The following is a 20,277-nucleotide window of genomic DNA, read 5'->3' as shown; positions in this document are numbered from 1 at the left end:
TTCATGGTTTTTTCTGCATTACCACTGATACCATAGCAGTTTCTAATTTTCTACTCTGTAAAATAAAGGATTCTTCATAAAGACTGTGTATATGTATATGCATGTGTATACACATATGCTGATCTTTTCCCTGATTAATAGATCTGACCATACCATCCATATACCAGTTGAAATATCATGAACTGAAAATAAATGTAACAGCTTGGGGTTTTAAATATATCAGTTAATGCCAATCAGTATCACAGAGAGGGGAATGAGAACAACTATTTCTAGATTAAAAGGCTCTGAAGAGGGAGTTGGACAGGCTGTGGGCTGTGGGCAGTTCTGTGAGGTTTAACAAGGTCAAGTGCCAGGTCCTGCAACCCCAGGCAGTGCCACCGGCTGGGGACAGAGTGGCTGGAAAGCTGCCCAGTGGAAAAGGACCCCAGTGGGGTTGCCCATGAACAGTGGCTGAATATGAGTCAGAATGTGCTCAGGTGACCAAGAAAGCCAGTGGCATCTGGCCTGTATCAGCAATAGTGTGGCCAGCAGGACCAGGACAGTGATTGTTCCTCTGTACTGGGCATTGGTGAGGCCACACCTCAAACCCCCTGTTCAATTCTGGGCCTACTTCAAGAAACACATTGAGGTGCTGGCATGTGTCCAGAGAAGGGCAGTGGAGCTGATGAAGGGTCAGGAGCACAAGACCTGTGAAGAGCAGCTGAGGGAGCTGGGGGTGTTTAGCCTGGAGGCTCAGGGGAGACCTTATCACTCTTTACAACCACCTGACGGGAGGTGGTAGCCAGGTGGGGGTCAGTCTCTTCTCCAAGGGAACAAATGACAGGATGAGATGAAATGATGTCAAGCTGTGCTACTGGAGGTTTAGATTGGGTAGCAGGAAATCTTTCTTCACAGAAAGGGTTGACAAACATTGGAACAGGCTACCCAGGAAAGCAGCAGACTCACTATGCCTGGAAGTGTTCAAGAAACGTGTGGATGTGACATGGTTTAGTGATGAACATGGTGATGCTGTTAGGTGGATGGCTGGACTTGATAACCTTACCTTAAAGGTTTTTTCCAACCTTAATGGTTCTATGAATCTATGATTCACTGTAAAAAAAAATATTGACTGCATTTCACAGATATTTTCTCAATCACCCATTCTATTTCTTCTTTTTCTCCCCACAGAAACCAGGGGATTCTGATTTCCTTGAATGCTGCAAATTAGCTTTGAAGGAATGGACAGCTCCAACAAAAAAACCCACACAAGTTTTCTGAGAAGACAGCAAAGGAACTAGAAAAACCAGCTTGACTTGTAGGTTCTCACCTGACCCATGACTGACTCTCTGCTAATGCAACACTAATTTAAGACACCTTTGTATATCAGGTACTGCAATTACTCAGCGTGTCACTGTTTGTACAGTTACTTTTCTTAAGTATCCCAGTATGCAGTGGGAAAGAGAAATCCAATTTCCATCTAATATAGTTTATGAAAACACCCAAATACTATCTTTAAAGGTTTAAACAATTTTCTTTCAAGATATTGCCACACAGTTCATTATATATGACAGCCCACGCCAGACTTAAAAAACCCAACCTGTTAGCAGCCCATTCACACTCCACCATCTCCTGCAGGGCAGGGCAGGGGCCTGGTTCCACCTGACCGATTGGGGTGAAGTGTTTATTTGTGCTGTTTCCAAGAGCCATTGAAGCTGTAGTTCTCTAACTGCCAGCCTTCCTGCAGCTTCAGCAAGTTTCTGCTGAAGTTATTTAAACTGGAGATTCATTTGCCACCATAAGGGCAAATTTCAAAATGAAATGAAGGTGTAAGCTTTATCCTCACTACAGGCATATTCCTCTAGCACAGACTAACTCCCTCCAGCAAGAGGGCTTTTATCTATAAAGCTTATGTAGGGCCCAAAGACAAAATAAACTATGCAATCAAAGGTTTTTGCATTGAAAAAATCCAGGTTATTTTTTCACGTGTCAACATTTGGCCCCAAAAAGGCTGATATTCACCAGTTAGACTATGCCAGTCTACAGCTCCTTACTTGAAAGACATACAGCAACATATACAGTGCCCAGAAAAAGCTTCAACCTGACACTTTCCTCCTTCCCTCCTACATGGACTTTGGTAATGCAGAAATTCCAGGTTCAGCTCTGCACTTCTACCTGTGCATAACGCATCACAGTGTCACTTATTTGCATATTTAGAGCCATTTGCATGTGACTAGAGTGTCTTACTCATATTTCTTTTTCCAGATCTGAGGATGTTTGTGTTGCTGTACATTACAAGTTTTGCCATCTATACAAGTGAACAACCTCTTCAAAGCCAGACCAAAGGAGAAAATTACTACACCAGATATATCTGTAGCATCCCGGGTTTGCCAGGCCCTGCAGGACCCCCTGGAGCCAGTGGATCCCCGGGGCCACATGGACGCATTGGTCTTCCAGGAAGAGATGGTAGAGATGGCAGGAAGGGAGAAAAAGGTGAAAAAGGGAGTGCAGGTATTGAATATTTGTGTAACCTAACACAGTAGTACAAAAAAGCAAGACCCTTCATCATCACTGTTATATATACACATATATGATGAAAGTGTGTATGTGTGGGTTTAAGTGTGATGCATGTGTAAACATAGTGAGAGAAAGAAAGTATGCAGATATATTTTAGATATGTCCAATATGTACATACTGATATCAGTATAAAGAAATGTAAATGCACAACCTTCCTTCACACAGATGCTAAGAAAAATTTGGGAAGAAGGAAGCATCTGTGGCGTCAAATAAATAGTCTCACCTGTGCCATTAGCCAGGCATAAAAGATTAGCAGGTACTTAGGTATGCACTAAAAATGCTCTAGTGCACAAGTATCACTACGTAGGTAGCCACACTGCTGTCCTTCCCATCAGCAGTGACTGTAGTTCAGGCAGCAATAGACTGATTACATATACAATTCTTTAATGTGTAATTAAGACACATGAAGAAAAGTAGGAACATAGAAACAAAGGACCTGCATGCTGTGAAGCCTGGTAATTTGTTTCAACCTGTCATTCCTTTTGCAAACTTACTAGAAAATTTTGAAAGTTTTTCTAGAGTATTGTGAAATTCTGACCATGTTTTTCTTGTTTGTTCAGGCACACACAGTAGCCCACACAATCATTTACTGAGGTGATATGTGCAACGATTAACTAACTTAAAATGTTTTTGAAGGTTTAAGAGGAAAGACTGGGCCATTAGGACCAGCTGGAGAGAAAGGAGACCAAGGTGAGTCTGGTAAAAAAGGACCTGGAGGATTGACTGGTGCCAAAGGTGAAGTAGGTCCAGCTGGACCACCTGGACCTAAGGGAGATAAAGGAGACCGAGGAGAGCCAGGTGCACCAGGGGTCTGTAAGTGTGGAAAGATAGTGCTGAAATCTGCCTTTTCTGTTGGCATCACCACAAGCTACCCAGAGGAAAGATTACCAATTGTATTCAATAAAGTCCTCTTCAACGAGGGGGAGCATTACAACCCGTCCACAGGAAAGTTCATTTGTGCCATCCCAGGGATTTATTATTTTTCTTATGATATCACCTTAGCAAACAAGCATCTTGCAATTGGGCTGGTTCACAATGGGAAGTACCGGATCAAGACTTTTGATGCGAACACAGGCAACCATGATGTAGCATCTGGATCCACAGTGATCTACCTTCAGCCAGAAGATGAAGTATGGCTTGAGATCTTCTACACAGATCAGAATGGTCTCTTTTCTGATCCAACATGGGCAGACAGTTTGTTTTCTGGATTTCTCTTATACGTTGATACAGATTACCTTGATGCTTTATCAGATGAAGATGAGCTCTAAAGCAGATGTCAAATGACATTCAAACTGGAGGCCCCAGCACAGGAATTTATTTATCTGTGTGGGGAACACAAAGTTGAATGAAAAAAAAATAGCTGGGAGTTCATTCTTGTTTTGATTGGAACCAAATCTGAGCTCGTAAGGATGTTTCTAGAATCTAGGATGGATTTTTTAACGAACAGCAGGGATATCAAAATGAACTGTAATTAGCAAAAGACTGCATCACTTCAGGACTGACTCTTCCCTAGAATTATGTTTATATTTAAACAAATTTAAGATACTGTACATTGGATTTTATATAAAATTTATTAAGTTGCAATTTAGAAGGGATATTTTGTATATTACATTAAAGTAAAATTGAACAATAAACTGCAATATCATCTTTGGTCATTTTAAGACAGGTAATACATTAAAAACAGATAAAATATTGAATTTTTTGAAGGAGAGGAATAAAATAGAAATGACTGCTTCAGGATGCCACTGCTCAGGTCACAAGGACAGTCCCATCTGATATTTACACCAAGAAATAGCATTCATACCTAACCAACCTCCCAATAAGTACATGAAGATTTGTACTAGCTGAGGGCAGCCATAAAAGACTAGAAAAAAGCTATCAAACATATAAAGAAATTAAAAACCGGAATATCTGAAAACTTGGTGATAGTCAGTATTCAATGTGGGTATTTTCAGTGTAATTCCAAGTGTCTTTGCTATTCTTTCAAAGCCATCTACTATCTTTATGAGAAATGTGGAAAAAAAGTATAAACTTTTGCTGAAGAAAATTGTGGATGCAAGAAAATGACAGGATAGTAATCACTAATAAGAGTAAATTATATGAAGCAAAGTGAGTCACATCATTAAAGCAGAAGTTATATTTCAATATGGCCAAATGCAATGAAATAAATGTAGGTCACACACAAGATGAAAAACTGCATTCAGGAAATCAATGAACTTGGAAAAGGTACATGGGACCTCATGGATCTAAATAGGAGTAATTAAAGTAGGCTGTTGCTACCGCCCTTTGGATGTATGATAAATGGAATTAAAAGTAGACATGAATAGCAGTTACCTAGGAAGCTACTATTTCTGTCAGTGTTTCAAAAACTTACTTGAAAGTCGCAAAAAAATGTTTATACTTCTATGCATGGGGTTTATACAATAGATGTAACAAAGTCAATTTACTTTTCTTGTCAATGAGGTTAAGAGGTGATTTAATCACTGTCTGCACCCATGTGGAGATAAAATATCTGGTAGTACCTGGCACTTCCCTCTAACAGATGGTAGCACAGAAAGATCCATTGGTGAGAAACTGTATCAATCCCCACTGGAAATCAGGAAACCATTTTACCAGTGGCAGCAACCAATCATTGCAAAAATATCTAGGAACATCACAAGTTCTCCAGCATCCAACACCAGTCAAGACTGGCAATATTTCATTGAGTCTTCTTACTTTCCAAGAATTTACAATCTTTTATTCATTCCAGATTTACACAGACCTGCTATTTCTAGCAGTTATTCAGATATTAAATGTTAATGGTCTGTGTTGCACAACTCTTGAACCCACTTTAGTTATGACCAAGGCAAAGGGAAATTTCTGGATCTTTTTCTGTGTATTTGACTGAATTAAGAAAGTTACAACCAGACAAAATGACACAAAAATACTGCTGAGGTTGCAGAACCAGCATGATGGTTATGTATGGAACAGTAGTCTGTGCACTCTGTATCCGTGCCCTCATTTCCTCCCACATTAGCATGCATGGCTTTGAGTACATGACTGCTGCTTTATGCAGGGAACAGGTGCAAAGCCCTGACCACAAATCAAACTGGCAATGCTTCTAGAACCATTTTTTATTTGACAGTGAGAGATGTCTGAGAGAAGACAAAAGTAGATTATTTTTCTAACTAGACATCTAATTTGTTAGTGTCATACAAGGGCTGCTTTCTGTGAAAAATATGGAAGAGAACACTTAGAGATTCAGTTTATCACCCTGCTGTACAATCATTTATACATCTGCAAATTAAGGACAATATGAGTGCAAAATGCAGTCCAATCATCATTTGCAATTATGATTGATGCCAATTCTTCACAGACATCAGTGCCTATCTGAGGCACAAAGACCATCAGCATTGCTCAGTGCTGCGTGCACTGAATTCCACAGGACACAGCAGAGGATCATATCGAGCCCATGACTTCCATGAAGCATAATTCAACAGATGCAGGACTGGACCCAGAATATGTATCATGCAGGAAAAGCAACTAATAGAAGTTTTTAATTAGATTATTATGTTAGAAAATATGGAAATAAGTTTATGACCTTTGAATCAGTTTTAAGTTTATGTTAGGAGTAACAAATCAGTTTTATTAGAGTTAGAAAATCTGATAAGCCCAACCTTAAGGAAAGAGTATGACTGATTTTCTTCAGACTCTACAGAAATGTATTTGGTAGTTATAATACATCTGGAAATTTTCAGACAAAACTAATTTTCCTCAATGAAACAGAGAAAATTTACAGCTTTATAGTGAAATATTCCTGGTTGCAATCCTAAATATGAGCAAACTGCTCCCATGTAATAATCTGTAAAAATGAATCCAATATAAAAAAGACATTTTAACCACACCTATATTGAAAATGACACCATGGGAATAAGTAAACCAAGAGTTATTGCTTTCCTTTTTTTAGCAATTTTAGATTTATGTTTGTACAATGATAGAGAAGTAACTTTAGCTTCCCAAAGTTTTCCCATTTGGATTCTAAACTTTTTTGAACAGTTTAATATTTTGGCATGACGAGTTAAAAGTAAGTAATTCTGTTGAATTATTTCTATAGGTTTTGTCAAGAAGAATACTTCTACTACACATATGGACAACATATGTATACAAGTACCATGTGTCCCTGCCCTCATTAAGGGTCTCAAGACATTATCTTAAAGTAAATCATTGCTATTGCAAGTATATTACTTGAAAATAGATCAACTTTGATGACATGATATTGCATTTGGGATATTTATCTGTCTAAATTTGAATTTATATGGAAAATATCTTGGGCTGATGTCTTTCCACAATTCACACCAGTACATGGGGAGGTCTGGTTTGTTTCAAAACACTGTAGGATAACAAAGAGCAAAATCTCTTCAAATGGTCAAATTTGAAATTAATCAATGATTTCTACACAATATATTGGTTATTCTAGACATGGCATAATGCCATATAAAATTAGGCATCCAGATCAAATTAGTCATCTAGACTTTTCCTACAGTCCACAGAGAGAAATAAGTGTCATCAGAAGAAACTCCTGGGAGGAAACATGTCTTTATGCAGCACCAACTCTTGGGCTTCCTGATCGAGGCTGCAAGAACTCATACAAGCCTCGACCCATCAGGACACCTTCAAAAAATATTAAGGACATCAGTGTTCCTGAGATTTTTAAGTAAAAGTATATATATATTTACTTGGGATATATGTAAAGATAAACAAGTAAAAATAAAGTTATTTGAAACAAAACAGCTCTCCACAGTCTTCTACTCTTTCAGACTTTCTTTATACTTGGTAGAGTGACATTAAGGAATAAATTAGTAACAGGTTCCATTGCTGAATATTTTTAACCTAGATAATTAATTAAACATTTATCTACCTTTTCAAATTTTTATGAGTGTATTACATTGAATAAATACTTTCACTGTCTTGACTACTGGTATTTGTATTAGATGGTTAGGCTGTTACACAATTTTTTTTTGAGCAGTAAGTCCTCTTATGTCCTTTTACAATGTTGAGAAAATATAGAGGAAATAATTAGTAATGGACATCAGTACTGACAACATAATCTACATTCTTCAAATCTTTTTAAATTTACCTAGCACCATTTATGTACTTTTAGAATAAGAAAAAATATACAAAATGAGAAGCAACTTCATTTCCTACCAAGTATGTTACATTAGTTGTTGCAGTTCATTTAATACTCTATTTACCTTCTACAGGTCACTCAGTAGGTTCTGTTCATATTCATTCACTAACATATTTACTGAATAAATTAGTTTTCACTGACTGGTTTATTTATTGATTTATTTACCCATTGGCAGGTAATTCATACTCAGAATAATTATACTAATGCTGTGCTAAGCAGTTTGGTCAGCAGGAACTTCAGTTTTACGTGGAAACGGGGATTGCTTTGTATAAGTCTTTCAGTAGTTGATGAGTCCCATCCAAGAAATAACACATGAAAGTAAACAGGAAAAAAATAGAGTTGAGAAAGCAATGTATCATTATCTTTACCAATGAGTAATGCTTTCAAGAAGAAATTTATCCCTTTTAGTATAAACTATCTAGACTCCAGCTCAGAGAGCATTTAGAGGTCATATACATTTTCCTGTAACTCATTAGGTCAACACTCCCAGCTGAGGTTACGTAAGCATTTCTGAATTTCAGAGGTATGATTCTTCCTCACATCCACAGGAAGAAATTTCAAAAATACTATCATGAAATTCTCAGTCACTGATACTTGGTTTTTTCCTAGCTGCACATGTCAGATCAATTCATGAAAGTTGCTACCTAATGCAAAAGAAAAACTAATTAGACATATTATATATAGGGTATGCCCAGCCACTGCCCTGGAGGGATGTCTGCTGAGATAAGGAGGTTGCTCCATCTCCCGGCAGAACTCCCCTGGAAAGGCAACCACTTGCAGTTACGGCGAGAAGAAGACAAACCCAGAATCTTCTGGGAGACCCTATGCAGATCATTTGTAGCCCATTGGCCCTTACCCTCTAACACCCACCCCCTGTATCCCTATAAAGCCAGCCCCCTGCCCCTGTGAGGGCAGGGAGAAGTTCATTCTTGGCTCTCCTTTGCTGAGCTAATAAAGCTGCCTCGTGCGGAACAGCTACACGGGCCTCTCGTTTCTCTCCCTGCTCTGGCCTGGAGGTGCCCTGCAGAGCTGAGCTGGAATCACGAGCTGACAATCACTAAAGAGCTGGCAGCTTCTGCAAGGGCCCTCCGGCCAGCAGCTGAGGGAAGACACCGGGCTGAGGGAAGGTGATCTCTTTTGGGACCATCTCTCCGGACCAGTCACAGCTTCCTCGGTCAGAGCTACTGACCCCACACCAGCTGCCGTAATTATACACGTATCTTTTAATAGCAAATATTCACAAAGAGAAAGGTGTCTTGGATTATTTGGCATTTGGATAGTCCTCAATCCTGAGTATAATTTTGGTATAATTTTGGCAGCGACCTGCTGGAAGAGGTGTAAGCAGATTTTTCCTCTATGCAGATTGTTCTTGCAGCCGCAAGTATAAAATTTCTCCTACCTGACTGAAATCTCTATAAAAGTTCAAAGATCATTGTGAAGGCTAAATTAGTTGTTGGCTCTCCTGTCATCAGTGCAAAGAAATAGGTGGGGTAAATCCCTGTTTGGATGACCCTGTATTAGAGACTTTTATTAAGAAAGAAAGAATCAGGAAGTACCCATGTCTTCATATTACCTGTATCTAAGTTATTAATTTAGGTTAGCATTTAACTTTGAGATGGCAAAAGTTAAATAAGATGACTGCTCTTCAAGAAAAATCTGTTAGGTGTAAAAACTGGCATAATTTATTTTTGTAATTTATATGTCTCAAAATTAGAGAAAAGATGTGGATTGATGATAACAGAGAAGTACCCTGATAATGATGGAAGTGCCCTCTCGGCAGATCTTCCATAAAGTATTGCTCAAGTTCCTCCGGGGATGCCTTCAATTGAAGTAACTTGGCTGGTCTCCAGAAAATTTTGCAATATATTAAGATGGGCTAGCCATCCTCTCATGCCTCCAAATTCAATACACTTAAGTATACATAAAATATTGAATTTTTTGAGGGTACTGATATGAATCTTGGAGTGATTCTAGTTACACCAAAGTAATAAATAATAAATTTGTTTCTTTTCAACTTTAAAGTACCTGTCCTAAATACTAAATCCAATACAAAATTCGTAAAATCATCTCTCTGGTAGAATAACCTTGTTTATGCCATCTTAACAAAAGGACAAAAAATACTGAATTCTTGAAAAATATAAATGAACCATGGTTCTCAGTGGGCTCTAAAGTGATTGTTTTGCAAGAAGAAGGTGGGATTTCTAGAAATTAGTGAATTGCCTGAAGGAAATGTACCAGCAGTGATTTTTCTTTCACTACTTTCAATGAAGTGTTATCTCTAGGCTCAGAAGAAAGTGAAAAGGACTTAAAACTTTTAAGCTAAACAACAATCTCTTTCATCATCTGAGAACTTCCCTACCACTGATGCTGATTCCCCTTCCATGCACTACCTGCATTCATGCACATTTTGTCAGATGTTCTGATGTGTGAGCACGGACTTCCAAACTGCATGTGACAAATTACAGGAAATGTTGTGATTTCTGTCATGTTGGGAGTCAGGTGCGAACAGTTTAAAAATAATTAGGATCAGCTGAGTTTTTCTTTCTCGTTTGTAACCTCCTTGAAACTGGGATCACTGTAGAGTTGCACATAGTACCTAAATCCTATTGTAAGAACACAGCAACATGTACTCTTATTCTGTAAATGCTGCATGTGGCTTATAACATTTGCTGTTTCCCTTCTGTTGATTTTACCAATTTTGACTTTGATTCTAGGCAGGCAATAAGAAGTGTATATGGCAAAGCAAACCTAATATTATCCTCAAAGCCTGAGAAATAACTCCAATGTTCATTGTCCCCTGTTGAGTTTTAAACTGTTTTAACTCTGAACTAGGGGCCTATGATGCCACTGCCCGCTCCTGGGGCATCCTACATTAAGGGCACTATAAGCTGCCATCTACTCTGCCTGTTCTAAAAGCCAGCCTTGACCATCATTGACAAAACAGCAATTAATTGCCAAGTGTGACATGTCACATCAAGCAGAGCAGAGCAGCTCACACCATCTTATGTGGATCGCTAAGTCTGCTGCCCTGTGTAATCAATGGCATTAGGTTGGCCTCTGTTTTTATAATGCTGACCAAGATAAATGAGTTGTTCTCCACTCCAGGAAACATATGTGGTTCAAATTCTGTGTGTCTCCTGTGAGCAGAGTCATTGTACTGACATGTGTTTTTAAGCAGCTTTCCATCCTGTTAAGCAAAGGTTCCCAACTGCTCCTTTAGGTTCTCATAGTAATGTTCCTCACATAAATGCTGTTCATAATTGTCCATTATTTAAACTGTTTGTACAACTGTTTCTGATACTGGAGTATATTTTTGGGACACAGACTTATTAGCAAAACAAGATGTTAAACCTGAGCTCTTGCCAAAATTTTGTATGAAGTTTCACCCACTGGACCATTTCCACAGCCCCACATGCAATGATTCTTAGCAGATAATAGAGATGTGTGCTGTGCATGTTACCCTAAGAAACCTGTCCTCCTATTACATATCTTTCCCATTCTTGAAAGCTGTTGTCATGTCAGATGTTTCTAGCTATGACAGTTCCTCTTCCACAACTAAAAATGCATACTCCTAATCTCTTTTAACTACTATGGTTACTTCTTCACGTGGTCTCCTTCTTAGGATAGTATTCAGAAAGGAGAAGTAATTTATCCATCTCTTTTCATGTGATTCCAACCACTAAAACTTTGCAATTATAGACCTTCAGTTGTTATAGAGACTGTTTATATACAGACAATTATACATAGGTCTAATAACTCAATTTAGTATTCACAATTTTGTTTATTCTGATCATACTAGAGATATTCATACATGTTAACATAAGGATTATTTTGTTGACAATTCAGTGCTCAGAAAAGACCCCTCTCTAGACTTGACAGGAAAGTTATAAATCCCTTTGTAGCTACAAAAGTTAGGAATGGTATATAAGACAATCCACATTTCTACAAACCATCTCCAGTGCTGACATTTCTGCCATTCCTAGTATCTGCATAAGCTGACTGTGAGCATTTAACAGGAAGATAACCTATCCCTCCTCTATTTCTCTAACAAGGGCTTCAAGAGTGTGATTCCCTTTAAGCAGGCTCTAAAACAACTATCATAGCCTTCATATCCTTATTTTTTCCTTTTTTTCCCTGCTACAGAAGTATAAAGGTATATTGATAACTCTATAAAGTTATGATTTGTCTTACTTCTTACTCTGAGCATTTACTGATACATTTTTTAAGCCTGGGGTGGCAAAAAGCCTGTTTGCCAATACAGCTTCTAGAGATGGTATCTTTTTTAACTCTGCTATGTTTCCTGTAATTTTTCCGCCAAATGACAAGCTAAGAAGTTTGCTGAGGCTGATGCTGATTTGTAAAGGTCATCTGTAAAGAATAATGCACCATTGTCCCCTGATGCAGCTCCATTAATTACTCCAAGTATTTTACTGCATTGGAACACAGCAGGCGCTAGAAAAACAACTGGCTACTAACCGTCCACTTCAAGGATTTATCCCTACATGAAATTTTCAGAGATTTTTTTCAAAGTGGAGCTAAGTGTTTCTAAACTAAACTAAAAAAATACTCACTGGAATGTTTCATAAGGTCTGAATTAGAGGTTTAACACCTCTCTTTAGTCAACAGAGTGAACCAGTCTCTTCTAGAAATGATCGGTATTTAGGAATCACTGCTCTGTTTCATACAAGTCCCAAGAAGGTCTGTGCCGCTCCCTTACTTACTATAGAAGAAGTACACGGAAATTAAGACAGATAATTTAGCAAATTTGGATACTTAAAGTTAGGATGAGAGACTATTTTATTGTACTTCAGCCTGAAATAACCATCCTTGACCCTGTAAAAATATACCATGTATATTTGCTTTTTAAAATCACTGCAGTAACTGCAATGGTCTGCTGGAGCTGCATCCTCTCCATATTTTATTTATGATTTCCCTTTTAGTGTAGATGAAATTGTTTACAAAAAGAAGTTTGCCAGAGGTGTTTTAGTGGTTTAAGCAGGAAATCTAACTCTTTCTCTTTAAAAGCAGAGCTGAGGCACTGCTTTTACAGGGAGTGTGATGTTTGGCTCTTGTCTGTGATCCAAGAGTTGCTGTATAAGAAAACCCAGGTAGGAAGCAAACATTTTCCTTAAGCTCTGTTTCAGTGTCACTGCATTTTCATGAATGAGACAGATTTAAGAAACCCAAAATCCTCAAAATTATTTTCTAGGTACTATTGATGTAATAATTTTTTTTAAAGAGCAGTGAGAGAAACTTCTCTGTGTTTCTGTTGTTAGTTTCCAGTGCTTGGAAACCACCTCTGAGCTAGTGGAGAGCTTTACAGTTCTTGCATCCAGTTGTTTACTACATTTTAAAGTGTCTGTTACAGTACTTAACTTCAAGAAATGCTACCAAATTGTTAAAGAAAGCTGCCATAAAGCACTTCTTCAATGTTGTCAGTGTTCTCCATTTACATGTGCCTTTAGGAACGACTGTTTAAATTTGATACAGGAATCTTTCATATGTACAGCTGTGAAAAATGGAATAAGTAACCCAAGACTCTCTTTTAAGCTCTTCTCATCTGTCAGTACTATTCTAGTTAATACAGATTTGCATAATTAATTTCTGTACAAATACACTGCAACTGTAAGTACCACTGCTGGAAGCAGGCACCCTTAATGTGTTTTGGATTTGTATTTTTTAAAATTCTATTTCATATTGATCCACACTTAGTTTATTAAATTATCTTCAAATTATTGGTTAAATACATTTAGTCTTGTGTATGTTGTAAAACCACAAGCTTATCCTGTTTCCTCATCTGCAGAACAGCTTTTTTTTCTCATCTGCAGAACAGAGGTAATTGTGTTTAAGCAGTAAAATGTCAGAAGGGGAAAAGAAACCCAAAACTCCTATGGTATGAGGAGATTAACAGTAAAGATAAGGCAAGATGCTTTTGGGGCATCAGTAGGCTTTAATCTAGCTAACAACCAGCAGTGTGTGCTAACTTTGGGTGGTGTTGGGACTGTAGCCTGGTAGTGCCATCAGTGGGACACAAATGTTTATATATGTATGTGTGCATACACGGGAGATGGATATATATATACAGGAGATAGATCCTGTACATTATACACACACAGAAAAGAAATATATATATCCCCTATATATATATATATTTATATACACACACACAGGAGACATGTAGAGATATATATATGCATGTATGTATATCTAGATAGATATATACAGGATATAGATATATAGATAGATAGATAGATAGATAGATAGATAGATAGATAGATAGATAGATAGATAGATAGATAGATAGATAGATAGGTATAGGAGATGTTCAAGAGATAAATATGTGTATATATATCCTATATATAAGTATGTATCTATACACAGACAAAAAAAAAATAGATAGATAGATAGATAGATAGATAGATAGATAGATAGATAGATAGATAGATATGTTAGTGTAAAGCCGGTGCAGCCGGCTGTCCCTCTGTCGGTCTGTCCCCGGCCAGGTCCCGGACGCGCGCTCCCGGCCCGCGCGCACCGGCGGCACCCCGCGCACGCGCGCTCGCTCTGCCCCGCTGAGGGCCGGCTCTCGCTCCAGGCCCGGCCGCGCTGACGCTGCCATCGCCTTTCCCTTCCCGCTGCAGCCGCCGGAGGCCGCGGGTCCCGCCGGAGGCCGCGGGTCCCGCCGGAGGCCGCGGGTCCCGCCGGAGGCCGCGGGTCCCGCCGGGCCGCGGGCGCAGCGCAGCACCACCATGTCGGCAGCACGGCCCAGCGACGCCCCCCAGCCGGGGCGCGGTGAGTGACTCGCCGCGGCGGGGCGGGCCGGGGCGGGGCGCGGGTGCGCCGGGCTGCGGCTGCCCGCCCGTCGGTGCCGAGTCCCGGGGCCGCGGGCGGCCCGTGCCGGCGCTGTTCCTTGGGCTGTGTCTCCGCTCCGAGGTTCCCTGCGGCGCACGAGCGGCAGCGCTGCCGCGGGAGGAGCGTGGGGCGCCCCGCTCTGCTCCTCGCAGGGCTTCCTCAGGCCCTGCTGGCATCCGAGGGATGGACGGGTGCCTGTGTTTGTCAGTACCGAGTCAGCTCGGGCTTTGAGCGGGCAGGCAGCGCTGCACTCGAAAGATATGCTCCTGTCGCATTTAAATATGGTTAGATTATGAAATGCGTTTTTCAGATATATTAGTGTAGACGGGCAGTATTTATATAGTTGAACGTGAACTGGCCAGTCATCCTTGTCTCCATCCCTGGGAAGGTGATGGAACAGATCATTCCAGAGGTCATGACCAAGCATGTAAAAGAAAAAAAGTTCATCTGGAGTGGTCAGCATGGATCTACCGTGGGGAAATCAATCTGATAGCTGCCTATGGCACGGCAGCATAGGTCAATGAGGGGAGAGCAATAGGTGTTGTCTGTCTTGACTTCACAAGGGTTTTGACACTGTCTCCCATGGTATCCTTGCAGGTAAGCTCAGGAAATGTGGGATAGATGAATGGAGAGTGGGGTGGATCAAGAACTGGCTGATGACAGAGCTCAGAGGGTTGTGATCAGTGGAGTAGGAGTCCTGTAGTCCATGGCGTTCCCTGGGGATCCATAGTGGGTCCAGTCTTACTCAGTTTGGTTATCAACGACCTGGACAATGGGATAGAACCTCAGCAGGTTTTCTGGTGGTACAAACCTGGGGGAGTGGCTGATACACCTGAAGGCTGTGCTGCCATTCAGTGGGACCTTGATAGGCTGGAGAGTTGGGCAGAGGGAAACTTAATGAGATTCAACAGGGGCAAGTGTAGGGTCCTGCACCTGGGGAGGAATAAGTGCAAGTACCAGCACAGGCTGCAGACTGACCTATGAAAGAGCAGCTCTGCTGAAAAGGACCTGGGAGTCTTGATGGGTGACAAGCTGTCCATGAGACAGCAGTGCCCTTGTGGCCAGCAGGCCGGTGGTATCCTGGGGTGCATCAGGAATAGTGTGGCCAGCAGGTCCTCCCCTGCTGCTCAGCCCTAATGAGGCCACTTCTGGAGTGCTGTGTCCAGCTGTGGGCTCCTCAGTGCAAAAAAGACATGGAGCTACTGGAGACGGTCCAGTGGAGGGCCATGAAGATGCTGAGGGGTCTGGCCTATTTCTCCTCTGAGAAGAGACTGTGGGAGCTGTGCCTGTTTCATCTGGAGAAGACTGAGAGAGGATCTCATTAATACAGGTGCCAAGAGGATAGACTTTTTAGTGGTGCCCAGTGACGGGACAAGGAGCAATGGTCATAAACTAAAACAAAAGTTTCACTTCAACATGAGAAGGAACTTTTTTATACAGAGAGTGGCAGAGCTCTGGAAAATGCTGCCCAGGGAGGTCTTCTGCTCTGGAGATACTCAAAACCCACCAGGCCACGTTCCTGTGTAAGCTGCTCTAGGTGACCCTTCCTTGCCATGGGGGTTGGACTGGATAATCTCCAGAGGTGCCTTCCAACCCTAATGATACTGTGAACCTCATAATTTGTGCTTGAAGTGTTTCTCATGGGTATGAAGATGTATAGATTTATTGACGTGCTATTTTTACTGTCACATGTGAAATACTTCACTTGCAAAGCAGGAGAGTGTAAGAGTGATGTGGTGGTGGGAAATTGCTAGAACTGCATGTCTAATCCTACTGAATGGGTTTATGGTTTACTTAAATAGGGTGCATAAAAGATCTAATTAAGAGTAGGATATTAAAAAATCAGTAGAATGAAAATCTAGTGAAGTATAAAAATACTTAGTTTTTCATCAGTGTCAAGTTTTACCAAAATAAAATGTATGTATTGTCCTTAAACACATTTTAACAAAATATGGTACAGGCAAAATTTTTAAAGACATTTACAATTTAGGGATGTTTCTAGCTCTTCAGTGTCTGTGTACTTTTCTTCTGAATGTTTTTTTGAGTCTCACTATGCCAGCTTGTGCTAGGAAGTGATATGCTGTTGACAGATGGAGTCCAAATAATTTTCAGAATTGATTGCATGGGGAAATCAAGAGACACCCTCTAGTGATGGTTATTTTCTTTTACAGAAGCTCATTTTCCAAGAATAAACAGAATAGCTCAGCAGTACTCTTGAGAAGAAAACTAGCCTCTCATTTCCCTGTGTGATAAATGTTTTGATTTCCTAAGTATTTTGCTCTGTTACATATTCCACTTCTGAAATACCTGTAATTTTGCAAATTTTGTATGATCAAGTGAAAACTACAGCATGTGGTATTCTGGATAGACTGTAGCATTAGTTTACCTAATTGCAGTATAATTTATCCATCTGTTTGGTTGGGTTTTTGAAAATTGCATTTCACATTTTGAGAGAGACTATACCTTGAGCTGAAGCCTTCGTGTATCTATTCAAAACTTATTTCAATTTCCCCCCCCTCCAGGATTCAGTTTGACAGATTCATAAATAATTTAAATTACTATGTTCTGTATATTATAGTTTTGAATATGCTGACAGTGCTGTGAGCTACTGTGTTGCCCAGTTATAAAGTAAAAGTAGATTTGAGTTTCTCACTCCTTTTTTAGAGTCATGATCTGTGTATGAATTTCTGATTATCATTTTCTTGCCAAGTGATAACTAACCATTTAAAAAATAAAAGTAATATCCCCCTGCAGTCTTCCAGGTGCCATTGAAAAGTTCTACATTGTCTGTTTGCTCCACTATCTTTATCTTTAATGCCTGTGAGAACACATCGCCTCTATTCTGAGGCCTTTTTAGTTCGTCATAGTTGTCACCATATTATGTTAAATTTGTGGTGTTAAAAGTATACCCACCCCCACACTGCTTTTTTTATTAAAAGGGAACTGTATTTTAACACAAGGGGGAAGTAGATAATGTTTTTTATCAATTTGTCACGTCCCTCAAATAGGTGGTTTATTTTCTTCTAGCATGGAATGATTATCATTCTCAGCCCACTATGGCAAGCTTTTACTGAAACATGTCCATCAACTTCTTCACTTAATATTCAGCATAATCTCTGTACTAGTCTTTCAAGCATTCAGTCTGTCTCTACTATTTTTTTAATGCAATCTGTTTGCAGAAATTCAGTATTTTACTCTAATCCAATTATATGTGTGCTTAATGCCTTTATATCTTTCTTAAATGGAACGACATGGTTATATGTCAGTCCACTAGTCAGACTAGTAAATGAGAGTTTCAAAAGAAGAATTGCTTTAAAGAAGAAGCCCATGTCTGATAGTTATTACCTTGTGAAGCCAGCACAACTGCAGTGTTGCTGTATCTTTTTCTTCATCGTTGGGTTTGTGTCTTACTATGCATTTATGCAGTTCTTGTATTCATGAAAAATACAGCAGTGTTTCTAGGATCTGTGCTGGAAGTTACTATTCCTTATTTTCATTCAAGTAACTGATGCTTGGTCACAGCATTAATGTCTGTCTTGTTCCTGGTTTCTGCATGCTTTGGGATAACATGCAGAAGTTCTGAGTCTGTCAGTGCAGAGAACTTTGAAGCCACACAGAGATCTAATGGGTTTGTCCCTCTCTGAGTGCAGATGAAATCAAGGGAGAACACTTACTAGATGACATTTTCAAGTTCTCGGATTTAATTTCAGTTTGACTGTCCAGCAAACTTATTAGATCTGACTGACATAAAACACAGAGCCAGTGTAGGATAATGACACTTCCAATGTAAAACATGGTGTGGATTTTTTTCATACAGGCTTGTAATGGTGATCTTGCAAAGTAATATTTTCATGGATATCAGTTTTAGTTTGTTCACTTCAAAAATATATTTTGAAGTTAGGCACAATTTAGTTGGCTGTAGAGCTCATTCACATAAGCAGAGCAGAAGTTTATGTCCAGAGAAATAAAGTAACAAAACCTTTTTTTTTTTTTAATGTGGTCATTTTTTCAAAAAACCACAGTATCTCACAGTATTTGATGCATTAAATTACTGCAACTACCAAAGCCTTAAAATGGTTTTCATTATATATAGAAAAGATAATGACCCTGTTGTCTCAATGAACTGATTAATTCATAAAGAATTCTGCATACAGAGCATGAGTTCCAATACTTTATGAGGTGCTTAAAGTAGCAGCAGATTGTTTTTGTCCTAATTTTGCATGTTTACAATGTTCACCTGGCATGTCTGGAAATGTTTACAGACAATGGTAGAGGATTTTAGAAGATCATCTAATCTGTTGCTTTCTAGTTTTCATTTATCAGAATGGAATTGAAATGACACATTTGCTGCAATGAAATAGTATATGTTTTTGCATGCTAACTGAACAGGATAAAATGGTAGAAAAAATTCACAAGAGGAAAATCAAAAGGTAACTCTAGACCAGCTTCTTTGTTGAAATATCTTTTCTAAGTCTTGATACTTGGGTTTGGTGGGGTTTTTTTTTGGTTGATTGAGTTTCTTTGAGGATTGGGGGTTGTTGGTTTGTTTGTTTTTTTTTTTAACTTAAAAGCTTGCACTAGTGAAGGTTCCATAACTGTTTAAGGGACTCAGTTCCAGTGCTAGAATACCCCAAAAGTTAAATTTTTTTTCCAGTGTGTACCCACCTTTCGTACTGCAATTAAAGTTCATCATTTCCATCTCCTGCAGACAGAGCCTTTCTTCTGTGTGCCACAGTCTTTCATGAGCCTGAAATTTTAAAGTTGAAGTTTTTTCCCAATTCCAAAAACTTTTCAAAGGCCATATTTGAGCAAATGTGACTTTCCAAGAATTCTTGCCTGTATGATCTGTACACATACAAACACTATTGCACCACTCAAATCATTAAGAAATGTTTTAGAGCTGTTATATTGAGGCAGACCCTAAAAATTCCCGCAAAATATGGGGTTTGCACTTTGCACCTTGTTCATTCTTTTGAAAGTTTCCAAATGCAATGAATGTTTCTTCTCTACAAATACAGGTAGTAAATTGTATAGTTTGGAAATATTAGAATTCTCCCAAATCTCTTGATGATTCTGAGTAGAATCAGTAGTAGTGAGGTTTATCTTAATGTGTTTTTCTTTTCTAAATGATGGTGGACTAAAAGTGTCCTTAGGCATTTCTTACAGTGGCTCATAGTATATAATGAAAGGTAGATCTGTTGCGGTTTAAAGGCCTTTAAGTGATACTTTGTAAGGACTGGATTCTGAGAAATGTTTCATTCATTCAAATTTTCTCATGCAAGTTCTTTCTGTTGGAACATGGGACTCTGGTATAAATGGTTTCATTTTCCATAAATTTCTTTCAGAAAATACTTAATTTTAAACATGTTACCATTTTTTCTCTGTTTCAGAGTTGCCACCTGTTCCTTCTACATCAAGGACAAGCTTTGCAGAGCTTTCTGTTAGGCAGCGAATGAGAGAGAAACTAAAAGCAGCAAAGGTGAGAATCCTTCAGAAGTCGTGTTTGATTGACCTCAGTCTTATAAGTAACACCCACTTCATTTTACTTGCTCTATGCTATGTGAATTCGAGTTGGGATACCTGCTTTTTTATTTCTGAAGCCAAAAGTGTATTCAGTTCATCAGTGCAGTTATGTTCTGTATTGTTATATTTTTTTTCTAAAGTTTATATTTAATTTGTTTGTAATAACATAAAAGGTACTGTTG

At 39.2% G+C, this 20,277-nt stretch overlaps 1 protein-coding gene across 9 annotated transcripts in view; it reads left to right on the top strand.

Annotated features, from left to right (window-relative positions):
* LOC138109949 (complement C1q tumor necrosis factor-related protein 7) overlaps nt 1-20,277 on the top strand; it is a 120,698-nt gene that overhangs the window by 49,291 nt on the left and 51,130 nt on the right. For 4 of the 9 annotated variants that reach the window (XM_069014402.1, XM_069014401.1, XM_069014403.1 and 1 more), the window contains exons 2-4: nt 1,168-1,366; nt 2,242-2,487; nt 3,190-7,799. In XM_069014402.1, the coding sequence (XP_068870503.1) occupies nt 2,250-2,487; nt 3,190-3,821 (870 nt within the window). In that variant the 5' untranslated portion in view covers nt 1,168-1,366; nt 2,242-2,249 and the 3' untranslated portion in view covers nt 3,822-7,799. Of the gene's footprint in view, nt 1-1,167; nt 1,367-2,241; nt 2,488-3,189; nt 14,513-15,003; nt 15,170-15,515; nt 16,096-19,962; nt 20,052-20,277 lie in introns of those variants that run through there. The other 5 variants (XM_069014405.1, XM_069014397.1, XM_069014400.1 and 2 more) reach the window with 5 other exon arrangements.

Source organism: Aphelocoma coerulescens, chromosome 4, assembly GCF_041296385.1.
Source record: "Aphelocoma coerulescens isolate FSJ_1873_10779 chromosome 4, UR_Acoe_1.0, whole genome shotgun sequence".
In the NCBI taxonomy this organism is placed as follows: Eukaryota; Metazoa; Chordata; class Aves; order Passeriformes; family Corvidae; genus Aphelocoma; species Aphelocoma coerulescens.
This window is presented reverse-complemented; position numbering and strand designations above follow the sequence as displayed.